The 12,555-nt window shown below is 35.8% G+C and overlaps 1 protein-coding gene across 4 annotated transcripts in view; it reads right to left on the bottom strand.

Moving 5' to 3' along the window:
* Window positions 1-12,555, bottom strand: part of Smc2 (structural maintenance of chromosomes 2) — a 54,708-nt gene that overhangs the window by 5,471 nt on the left and 36,682 nt on the right. For 3 of the 4 annotated variants that reach the window (XM_090330356.1, XM_090330358.1, XM_090330357.1), the window contains exon 25: window positions 12,388-12,542. In XM_090330356.1, the coding sequence (XP_090186482.1) occupies window positions 12,388-12,542 (155 nt within the window). Of the gene's footprint in view, window positions 1-12,144; window positions 12,543-12,555 lie in introns of those variants that run through there. The other variant, XM_090330359.1, reaches the window with a different exon arrangement.

The raw sequence follows: 12,555 nt of genomic DNA, 5'->3' as shown, positions 1-12,555 counted from the left end.
GATAGAGACACAAAGACAAGGTAAAATTAAATCCAAGATGCAAGCCATGTATCTTTGGCATACTCAGAATATGATACCTCATTGTTTCTGAGCTTCCCCAGAATCAATCAAGAAAAAAAAAGGAAGATCATCACCTCTTGCAAAGTTCTAAGATTCTCTAAAATCAAAAAGAATTTATAACAATATTTCAGCTGGTCAATGCACATGAAATGAAGACACTTATTATAAGTCTTAGATTATCTGACATTAGCCTTCAGGAAAGTAGGGAATAGTGACAGTAATTCTGGAAAGATTGAAGAGCCTTAAAAAACATAGATTAGCAAAATCTCTCAAATGTTTTGACCTAAGTTTAGAGCAATTACTTTTCTATCTGCTAGGATTATAGCTCTGAATTTTCGATTAGCAGATAATTATAAACAAGCTGAGAAAATTCACTCACCTTAAATATGCATCTTCAATAAGTTTTTTTAAAGTATTATTTTAGATAATGTTCAACTTGGTATGAATAAATCCATGACAATGGAATTTATATTTCTAAATTCTTTGTTGAAAGGTGAGAATAACACCTCCAATAATTTTGTGAGATTCATAGGGCATGAAGACAGAGAAGATAATAGCAACTTTATTCTCCAAACTTTTGGTGAAACAGGCAGTAATTATTGGAACTTTTATCACTTCATTTACATATTTCAGTATTAAGATATAGTGGCAAAAGTTTTCGGCATCTATAATACTTGAGCAATAAGCATATATTAGAAAGGCATGGAATTGCAGGCTATCTTAACAGCTTTAAATTTGCTTTGTTTAAAATGCTCAACAATATATTACATTATTTTTATAAACAGAGAAATAGGTTTTTAACTATGTATCAATTCAAGTATTAAGGATTGAACTCTTGGCTTTATGACTGTGGGCAATCACTTTAGCCATTTGAGTCATGTCTCTCAATTGCTTTGCTTTAATTTGTTCTATAGGTAGACTCATGAGCTTTGGTGGGGGCTAGTTTCAGCGACCCTCCTTCTTCAGGCTTTTTTTTTCTTTTTTTCCATATATTTTTATTGTAATTAATAGAAGGGTTACATTATATTCACCAGATAGAAGGTGCATTACTTCACAAACATTTGATACACTTTCTCAAATCTTGGTCCCCATTTCCCTCTCCCCACCCCCTCCTCTCATCTTGTTTCCCCACCTTCCCTATCCTATTTTAAATAGCCAAATACGCATATACACAATATATCAGATAACAAGGTGAAATACTGTAACAATATGAGATAACCAAGGGACAGGAAAAGAGATGGGAGCTAACATAGTACATTAAGGACAACAATCACTCATTACATGGCTTCTGTTTCTGTATCCTGGAGGTCCTTTCATTTAGTGTCATCCCATATGGCCTTATGTATCTAGGTTTTGCTCCATTGTAAATTTCTGCTAGGAGAGCCCAACGTTTCTATTGATTATGACAAATGAGGGAAACCATTGAGCCTATGTTCCTTTGAGTCTGGCTTACTTCACTTAATATGGTTTTTTCCCAAGCCTTTCCATTTCCTTACAGGCTTTTCTATATCATGAATTCTTGGAGTGGTATATAAAAAATCATTTCCAAAGTAAATACAAGGCCTTTTTATGTATGTTTTCTTCAAGATTTACAGTCTTGAATTTTAAATGTAAAATTGTATGCCATTTCAAGTATTAGTATGTTGATAAAACATGACTTCATTAGATGCTATTGCTAGAACATACTTAATTTCATCAGTGTTATTCATCAAAGAGGATATTATATTTCTCCACAATGTGCTCGCTCCTCAACTGGTGCAATGTCTCACACCTGTAATACCAGCTGTTTTAGATTGCAGTCTAAGGCTAGACCAAGCAAAAAAACAAGTTAGTAAGACCCCTTCAGATCCCTTCTTAATCAGAAGCTGGGTGTGGCGGTACATTTCTGCTATCTCAGCTGCACAGAATACTGAAAATGTGAGGATTATATATAGGTAGCTATGTAGATGGGTAGATATATAGAAAGAGGGAGAAAGGTAGATAGATCTTTATATCATTCAATCAATCTATCAATCTATCTATCTATCTATCTATCTATCTATCTATCTATCTATCTATCTATCATCTATCTATTGAAGGAGGAAGGGAAAGAGAGAACACAAATACTATTTGGCTATAAAAAGGTAATCTTATAATTTGTGATTATATGAATAAAACTAGAACATCCACTAAATCAACTAACTAGACATGGCAGAATTCTGTGTGTTTTGAGTTGTATGGCTTCTTACAACGCTAAACTCATGGGAAGTAAAGAGTAGAACAGTGGTTGTTAAGGTCTGGGATGTAGGATAAATGAGGAGATGCTGGTCAAAGGCACAAAGTTTTTAGTATCATGATGAACAAGTTCTGGAAATCCAATTGCATTATTTGAAATTTCACAAGAGGATCAATTTTTTAGTGTTCTTTCAACACCCACAAAGAGTAACTATGGGTATTGGTGGGTGTCTTAGTTTACTGTGATATTCAGTAGTTAATGTATATTTATATCAAATCATCATACTAGACACCTTGAATATTAGTTTTTATGAATAAAATATTTTAGACACAGTAGAATTAGGGTGATGGTCTAGAATATTGTCATATTTATGATGTCTTAGCCAGCATTCATTTAAGTATTGAGAACCTTCAGTAAAAGAGAATGACAGAAGGCTTTAAAAAAGTCACTTTGCATTTTGGGCTATTTGAAACTATTTCTTTTGAAGCCCTCCTCAAGTGTCCCATTTAATAATCCATATTTTTGGACATTGCGCATATTTTTGCACAGTTATTTTTATCTCCTACAGTTATTTTATCTTCTACTGGCAATAGCCCAATAGCAATGTAAATATATGAACCTTTTTTTATTATGTTAGTGTTCCTTGGGGGAAAAAGAAAAAACACTCTATAGGTAGTTAATGCAAAGGGAAATACCTGAAAATCTTGCCCTAACTTATAAAAATTTCAAAATCAATTATCCCCAACTCTAGAAATATGAACTCATGAAACTGACTAGGAACAGTAAGTAGTAAACAGAGCCAAATCATACACCTTTGCAAATCTATGAATAACTACCCAGTACTGGATGTAAGTAATAAAAAGTGGGATTGGGGGAGAGGTGCAAGGGGGATGAAATCTGGTTTATTAATGATCTTGTTATCCACTCAAGCTGTTGTTTAACTTCATGGAGCCTTATCTTCATCATTCAGAAATGGAATGATCCTACCTCATGAGAATATTATGAAGATTAAAAAACCAGTGGGTGGTAAGAGGAATCACTGTCTGAATGGCCAGTGAGTGAGCTCTTACCTCCTTCCCTTTACAACCTTCTTTTTTTGATATTTTTATTGTAATTAATAAAAGGGTTGCATGATATTTGCCAGATAGAAGATGCATTAATTCACATACATTGATACCCTTTCACATGTCTTGGTCCCCATTACCCTCCCTAACCCCCCCCATCTTGTTTTCCCCCCTTCCCTATCCAATTTCAAATAACCAAATACAAATATATCTGATATATCAGATAACAAAGTGAGATACTGTAACAATATGAGATAACCCAGGGACAGCAAAAGAGATGAGAGATAACATCGTACCTTAAGGACAACAATCACTCATTATATGACTTTTGTTTCTATATCCTAGAGGTCCTTTCAATTAGCATCATACTATATGGCCTTATGTATCTAGGTTTTGCTCTATTGCAAATCTCTGCTTGTAGAGCCCAAGGTTTCTACTGATTATGACAAATAAGGGAAACCATTGAGCCTAATTTCCTTTGAGTCTGGCTTACTTCACTTAATATGATCTTTTCTAAGTCTTTCCATTTCCTAACAAATGGGGCGATGTCATTCTTTCTGACAGCAGCATAGAATTCCATTGTGTACAAATACCACATCTTGTTGATCCATTCATCAACTGAGGGACATCTAGGTTGGTTCCATACCTTTGCTATGGTAAATAGGGCTGCAATGAATATTGTTGTGCTAGTGTATTTAGTGTGTCCTTGTTTCTGGACCATTGGGTAAATGCCAAGTAGTAGAATTGCTGGGTCATAGGAGAGCTCTATGTTTAGCCTTTTGAGGCACTGCCATACTGTTTTCCATAGTGGTTGAACAAGTTTGCACTCCCACCAACAGTGTAGTAGTGATCCCTCCTGGCCACATCCCCTCCAGCATCTGTGTTATTAGTTTTCTTGATCCTGGCCATTCTAACTGGAGTGACTATACTTTCAGGGATCATTTTTGTAGTATGTGACTACAACCTTCTTCTATACATTTCTTTAGCTGTCAAGGTCACTGCAAAAGTCATATTTTTTTTTGGAAAAGCAAGGTTTTCAACCCAAGCCATAATATGGAATAACCCTTACAAATTTATAATGACTTAGCAGCACATACTGTATGGTTACTATTAAATGTCTTTAACTTACAAAAACATGTAATCTTATTTGAAGTATTGTTTCCCCAATAAAAGTTCTATTGTGAACACAGCATGAACCTAGAGTGCTGTCACAGAGTGCAGAATCTAAATATTCCAGTCACAGGTCAGCGATGAGGATGCAATTAAGGCTTAAAGAGAGATACAGACCTCTGAGAATCTTGCGATGTAAATTTCACCTTAAATTGCTTCCTCAGAAGCCATTGGCAAACAGATTTTTCCCCCTCTGGTTCAATTTCACAATCATGCATTGGGAACTAATTGCATCTGATTTGCTATATATCTTAATGACTGATGAACCATTAGGTTTGCCTTAAAATCAGTAAACTGTGGGTCCCTCTGGACCACCCTCTGGGCTTTGGGCATCATATAAGTATCATTCACCTTGATTGTTTCAGACAGTGACTTTTCTTTTGAACTCATTAGAGCTTCATAGATGTCTTATCCTATGTTCCAAAATGAAATATCTTTTACAACTGAGATCTCAGAACTTCAGTTAAGAGATTAGTTGAAGTGTTTGAGGTCATTTTCTCCAGATTTCAAAATGATATTCTTCCCATAACATTATTTTCTCTCAAGAAAATTTTCCCTGTGAGACCTTTGTGTGTATCTTGGTGCCTCTGCTCTTTAATGGAACCATTCAAATTGTAATACAATAGATAGCCCATGAAAAATGTACAAGTTGCATTGGAGACTATGTATCTGTAAATTTAGCTGTCAACTCTAAATTTGGTTAAGTTTCTTTTTGGATATGAGGCCAATATTTTACTTAAAATATTTCAAAGTAAAAATTCTGTAATGCCCTTATGTGACAACACGGTAAAGAGGAAATGTTATTTTTAGTTATGCATTGGATCTTGGGGCTGTGCATTGTAGAGTCCCATCAAAGAAAGCCCAGGTGAGCATGTAACAGCTTGAAACTCCTATTGCTAGTAAAATTTGCATCCCAAGGAACTGAGATAAATTTTAAGATAGGATTAGGCCCCAGAGAACATAAAATTTATGCTACATATCCAGCGTTTCCTGCCATTATATGAAGGAAAAACCCTTTACTAAGAAAGCTTATTAATTCCAGGGTGCAAAGCAAGGCTGTTCCCTCTAGAAGGGACTTAGGAAAAACTTGTGGCTTCACAAATCTATCAACTGGAGGGTGAAATACAGGCCTTCATGACAGAGTATTTCCCTGGTAAGATAGGCATCTTAGACACAAAAAATTCAAGGAATTTGCGAAATCATGGAGGAGGTCCTGACATCTGTCCATTGGGCATGGAGACTCACCTAATTTTTAATGGCCCAAGAAGTGCAATCCAAAATCTTGGCACTGATATAAACTGAAGTAAAACAACTGGAGACACAGAATAATCTTCTTTTGGTGGATCCTTGCTGTAAATAACTAAGTTCTAATTCTTGTGCCAACATTAAACAATACACTTCTTCCAGCCTTCTAGTTTTGATTCCTTCATCAATTATGAGGTCATTATAGATAATCGAGTAACAAGTATAATGTGTATTAGATAAAATACATGCTTAAATGCAGCCAATATCACTTTGATAGAGTAACAGTAAAAAATGATCATGACAATAATGCTTTCAACAATTACAAGTTTGGTATATGTAATGACCCAACATTTATTCTTTCATTTTGATAGTCCTTTGTGTCAAGTATTTTACAGATTCCTTGTAGGTTTCATTTCTGGCGCCCAAAAGGAAGATGTCACATCCTTTTTCTTCTAGAATTATCAAAAATATTTTGGACACATATTCTATATGGTTTGATGCTAAAAACTGTGTAGGGATGGGAGGCCTTTGAATTCTAAATGTCTGAGTATTTCATTTCTCATTATTCTCCAAGAATGAATAAGCACCTATTAGAATCACTCTTCACTTGATCTAATAGTCAAAGAATATTAATTGCACCAAAGTTTCTGGATCTCAACTCCAATAAAAATTTGAGTAACTACCATTTGTAAACATTTACATTGTGTACTATCTTACTCAGTGCTTATGATTCTTTGAAGTGAATATTACTACCTTCATTTTTTCAGATGAGAATAATTTGATCAACAAAAAAATACAAACCATAAGCAAAATGAACTTCAGGATATGGAAACAAGATTATCTTTGTGATTGTTGTTTTTAATATACTATGTAAAGTTATTTCTTTTATTTCCCCTTATGGTTTATCTCATGTTGTTACTCTATCTGACTTTGTTACCTTGTATATTGTATATAGGTTTATTTGAAACAGGGAAGGGAAGGGGGGAAAAACAAGATGACTGGGAGGGGATGGGAGGAGGGAAAGTGGGAAAAAAACATGGGAAGGGGTTTCAATGTTCAAGAAGTAATGTACCATCTGACAAATGTAACTATAATCCCTCTATACATTACCCTGACAATAAATTACAATTAAAAAGTAACAGATTTGGGATTTTGAGTTTTCCCTTTGATTGCATTCATATGGCATACATCCTCAGCAAAGATGGAACCCCAAGAAAGTTGACTGTCTTAGTAAAGTATAAAATATTAAGTGAACTGAATTATCAACTAAGATAGGAAATAAAAACAATATAAAAATGACAAATCACAGCTGACTTTTTTACAACCTTGATGTTCCAAGGGGAAACTAAACTCATCACTCTTCTTCCTAACTAATCTTTTCAACATTAATAATTTCCTAAAGTAAATTAGAAACTGGAATTAATGAGTTCTTCCTTCCTAATGACACAAGCCTTATATCCTACTTTCCAAACCAAATTACCATTTAAGTTATCAAAGAATGTGGACTGCAGCCCTATATGGGCCTCTGAGTTAAATAAGAATTTAATAATTAAAAGTTCTCATGAAAGTGGGCACTTAAAAATCTCACACAAAATGATGCTCTACGACAAGGCTCATTTCCTTAGCCATGTAAAGATGTTTGCTCTTTGTCATGTTACTTGATCCACTAAACACATGCAGCAAAATATGAAATATGGCTTGCATGCATTTAAAAATATGCAATTATACTTTTCAATGAGCCATGCACAAGATGCATTGATTCAGATCATTTGCATGAAATATCAAATTCATGGCAGTTATCCTTTTTCTCTCTGTAAAGCTGAGAATGCCAAACTTCACATTATTAGCCACGCCAATGAGAATAAGAATCTCTCATCTACTTTCCACTACAAAAAAAAGCTCATGTGCCCCAGATTTGTCCAAAGATTTTGCAAAGAAGCAATAGTGCCATCAATAAATCATATTAGTCCTATGAAGGACCAGTGAAAATCTTTATATTTGAGAAGACTGAAAGGTTTGGATATATTAAGCTGGTACTTGAAAAGGATGAAATAACCATCTATCTATACATTTAGTTTGTATTTTATTATCCACTCCAGAACAAGATGCATTGGAAAAGGCAATTCAGTTAAGTCAAGGGTTGCCTCTATGCATGTGAAGAATGAGTGATTTGGGAAGGGGAGAGGGCAAGGAAAGAGGGACAACATTATCCCTACAATAAAATCGAATTAAAAAATGAGTGATTTAGAAAGTTTACAAGGGAGGTGTAACAGATGATTTAGGATCTTGAAACACAAAGAATGGTTGAGGAAACTGAATTAATTTAGCCTCAAAAAGTCAGCAAAGGCCATGGTAGATGTTTTCATTTATTTGAAACTGACCTGGAAAAGCAGAATAAAACAAAGATAAAGATGTTGAAGACACAGGGAGGTAGATTTCAGATTTTGTAGAAGACATTGTAAATAAATACGAAGATGACTTTACTAGATATTGCAAACATTTAAGCAGCTCAGTAGTGTGACCCTGTTGATAGCTACTGATGTCTTTCTGTTCTGAATGTTTCTCTAGTTTAGAGAACAGAATGACAAGAGGCAATATGCACAGAGCAATTTCAAACAAAGAGACTAATATATGAAACAGGAAAATCCCAACAGGTTGGGTTCCCCCAGGAGCTGACTCTAGTAATTTGCTGAATGTTTACTAGAGTTGCCTTAAGGAACAATGCTGTAAAGAGGAGACAACCAAACAGGATCAAGTAGAGACAAAAGGCAACTATGATGAAGGACCAATGGTAGTCTGAGCCTACCACTAAATTTGCTTTGATATTAGAATAGACAAGTCACTCTGGGTTAGATTAAGATGGCCTGGCTTTTATACATCATTCATTGGATGTAGGCATCCTTGGACAAATTAGATGGAACGCAATCTTGAACAAAGTGGCTCTTAGCAGCTGTATCAGACCCGGAAATAGCTAACTGTTGAAGGCTAACAATCAGAGCAAAAAGTTCTTTGATAAAATCCATACCTTTTAATAATCAAATCTATGTGCAATATGGGACCTTCTACAAGATTCTTGTAGCCCTCTCAAAGTAAGTGGGTAGAAGAGGCTGACTAGAGAAACTGCAGCCACTAGAAAGAGCAGCCACAGCTGAATGTCTTCCTTACCAGGCAGCATCATTTGCTTAATGATGATAAATAAAACACCACTGGGCAAGGGATGTCTTCAAATGCCTATTATGCTAGTAACAGGAAGACGAGTAATGGAATCTTCTTGCACCAGTTGTTCAGAATACTTGGCAATTCCTTTTAGTCATTTGGTTCTTTTTCCTGGTGAGTTTTCATGAGATTTAAAGATCCACACAGTCTGTACTTGCGTGTTTTTCCACATGCTTCTACCTGCATGCTTTTAGCTAATTGACTCATCTCAATCTTGTTTCCTCATAGGACTTAGCCTGCCAACCAAGTCACTGTCCACAGTCTGAATCTTTTTCTTTGTGGGTCACGGGGCTTGAACTAGGCCTGGGTACTGTCCCTGAGCTCTACAGCTCAAGGTTACCACCCTACTCCTGGGCCTGGGTGTTGTCCTTGAGCTCTTCAGCTCAAGGCTGTGGCCCTATCCTTGAGCCAAGCCTCAGTTCCCGTTTTCTAGATGTTAATTGGAGATGAATCTCAGGTCCTTTTGTGCCCGGGCTGGCTTTGAACCTTGATCCTCAGATCTCAGCCTCCTGATTAGCTAGGATTACAGGTGAGAACCACCACGCACAGCCAGTCTGAATAATCAGGCCACATGAATTTCAGCAGAGTATATGTCCTAGTGGGCTATTCAAATCTGGCCATCTGAATAATTTTCACTTACCACAGTCTTCAAGAAGCTTGGTGGTGAGTGCTTTCACTTTAGGCTTGTGGCCTCACGCACTGAACAAGCTTATCCATTAACTAAGCTCATGTATTTTTATCTACTATCAGCTGGCTCACACTTGACCTCCTCTTGTAATCACTGGTGGGATCTCGAGGAGACATCAGGCATCAGTGGGAGGCTTGGGTTCATCAACAGGGGACTTGGTCTTAACTTTTTTTTTTCTTAATATTCTGCCAGTCCTGGGGCTTAAATTCAGGGCCGGGGCACTGTCCTTGAGCACTTTTGCTCAAGGCTGGTGCTCTTGAGCCAAGCGCCACTTCTGTGTATGTAGTATTGAGAAACTGAACCCAGGATTTCATGCATGCTAGGCAAGCACAATACTAGTAGGCCATACTCCTGGCCCTTGGTCTTAAATCTTACTACTCTTTGTTATCTTAAAATGGATTTCTGCTGGGCACATCTGACTGGGTGAGCCTAACAAAGCTGAGACTGTCTCTACCAGTCACTAAGTGTTACTTACCACTGTGCACAAGTTTTTTTTTAACTTCTCTGTTCAAATCAGTTTTCTCAATTAGGTAACGTTGGTGACAACAATACTTACCTCACTAGATTATTATGAGGATTATATATTGAAATAGGTACAGTGGACAGCTGCAATGGCTCATGCCTGCAATCTCAGCTACTTGGTGGAGATTGGGAGATTTATAACTTGAGGCCAATCTGGCCAAAAAGTTAGCAAAAGCTCACCATAATACATAAGATGGGTATGGTAATACAAGCCTGTAATTCTACTTATATCAAAGGGTATAGATAGGACTATGGTCTGAAATAAGTCTCAGGAAAAACTGAGATCATATCTTGGGGGAAAAATTAACTTAAGCTGGGTTTGGCTTAAGAAGCAGAACTTCTTGTCTAATAATAAGAAGCAGAGTTGAAATCGCAGTACAGCAAACAAAACAATTACCTATCGATGATAACAGGATGATACAAAGATTTAACAAATGTTAACCCACAGTATTGTAGATGTGAAATGTCTCCATTTCCCTTGAAATCTTCCTTCTTATCATAGAACATAATTTACAAAATTTATTATATGCTTGAAAATTTTATATAAAACAAAAATTAGGCAAATATACAAGCAGAAAATTAGCAAAGAAAGGGAACAGTACTTATTGGCAAACATTCAATCATATAACTTTAAAAATGCTGGCTGAAACAACAGTACCACTTTTTTTAATAATTATTTAATTGAAATGCTAAAATCAATAAGTACAGACGAGTTTATGATCAAACTGGAATATTATATGATAGTGTGAACATATCAAATGAACTGCCAATACTTCCGAAAAGAAACAAACAACTCTGCAAGGCAGTTATTTGTAGTATTAAATTTCTGTAACTCAGCAGTCACAGCTTTGTCTATGTGCCCTATCACAATCCCAGATGAAATCCTTTCTTACTTTTCTCATAATATCAACTACTTGGGTGCTATAAAACATCTTACATATATACAGAAAGTGAAGAATGAGAAATGTCAAACTCATTGGCAGGAATTATGAGCAAAGACCAAGGGAAAAACAGTAATAATACCAAGGAACTAAAGATACGAAGCCCAAATAGCAGTATTAGATCAGACAGCATCAGAAGCACTGCTATGGCAATGTACACTGACGTTAAGACATGTAAGTAGTCTTCTTAGGGTGTTTGGTCACTCTCTTTTAATGATTTCCAAAAAAATTTCTTCTCACTGAACTGGAAAACAGGAGGCACTAAAAATTATGAAAATCTGGCTTCTGAGTTATTTGGATAGAGCAGAGGATCTATTCATTTACATTTTATCAGACTCGATGAGGGTAAATTTGACTTAGACTTCTGGTCTTAACATTTTCAAATATCCATGTCAGTACATTATTTATTAGATTATAAAAAAGCTGACAAAATTTTTTTTTTAAATACTAGGAACTTCAGAGTTCAAGGTTTCAGAGATCAATTATTATGCACGTAGAAACATGATATTCCAATACTAAAAAGTCTTTTCAAGGTTTCCTATCTTAGGATCTGACTTTGTGCGTCAAGGCGCTAGGCCTAAATCACTGGATCCATGCCTAATAGCCTGCTTTTGCCTTCCCTTTGTTGATCTTGCTATTCTTTGCTTTATAATTCTTGCTTGAGCTCAGGGCTTGTGCACTGTCCTTGGACTTTCTCAAGGCTAGAGCTCTACCACTTGAGCTTCAGCACCACTTCCGGCTTTTTTCTATGTATGTGGTACCAAGGAATTGAACCCGGGTCTTCGTGCATGCTAGACAAGCACTTTAACCACTAGGCCAAACTCCCGGCCCCCGCTTTATAATTCTTTACCTAAATAATTTTATTAGCAACAGAAAACACATTAATGTTATTTTCAAAATTAGTGAATTAAAAGCTATCAGCTATATTTATGCTAAATTTAATTTCCTCTCTCTATACTTGGGTTTTACATACAGGATTTGCTACCAAACAGGTTATCTCAGTCTCCCTCATATGAGAAATGATTTGCATAAAAAGTTTAATGATATAGATAAAATCACAACCACAATAATTAGACCATAGTTACATACTAATTAAGACAGAAAAGTCCATGCTCATTTACAAGTGATAATACAAAGGAAGACAAAATATGCATTAAGTAACAGAATAACACTGATATCTTATAAACAAATTAAATCCCAAGTTCTTGATAGACTATATAAACAGTCAAGGTAAAGGGTTAGGTTCTACTTCTATGCTGTGCTCACTTGAGTTCTTTTGTCTTGAATTTTGTTTCCTTTGAAATCTTTCCATTTTGACTTTGAGTAAATCGGGCTACTGTAGAAACACCATCCACAAACTTGGTTTTGAAGAGAACGTTTGCATTGTTGAACATGCCTTCTTTTAGGGACACTACAATAAACTTAAGGGAAAAT

This window comes from Megascapheus bottae, chromosome 3, assembly GCF_031878675.1.
Source record: "Megascapheus bottae isolate mThoBot1 chromosome 3, mThoBot2.hap1, whole genome shotgun sequence".
Lineage (NCBI taxonomy): Eukaryota > Metazoa > Chordata > Mammalia > Rodentia > Geomyidae > Megascapheus > Megascapheus bottae.
Note: the sequence above shows the minus strand (reverse complement) of the source record. Positions and strands in the feature narration are given on the sequence as shown.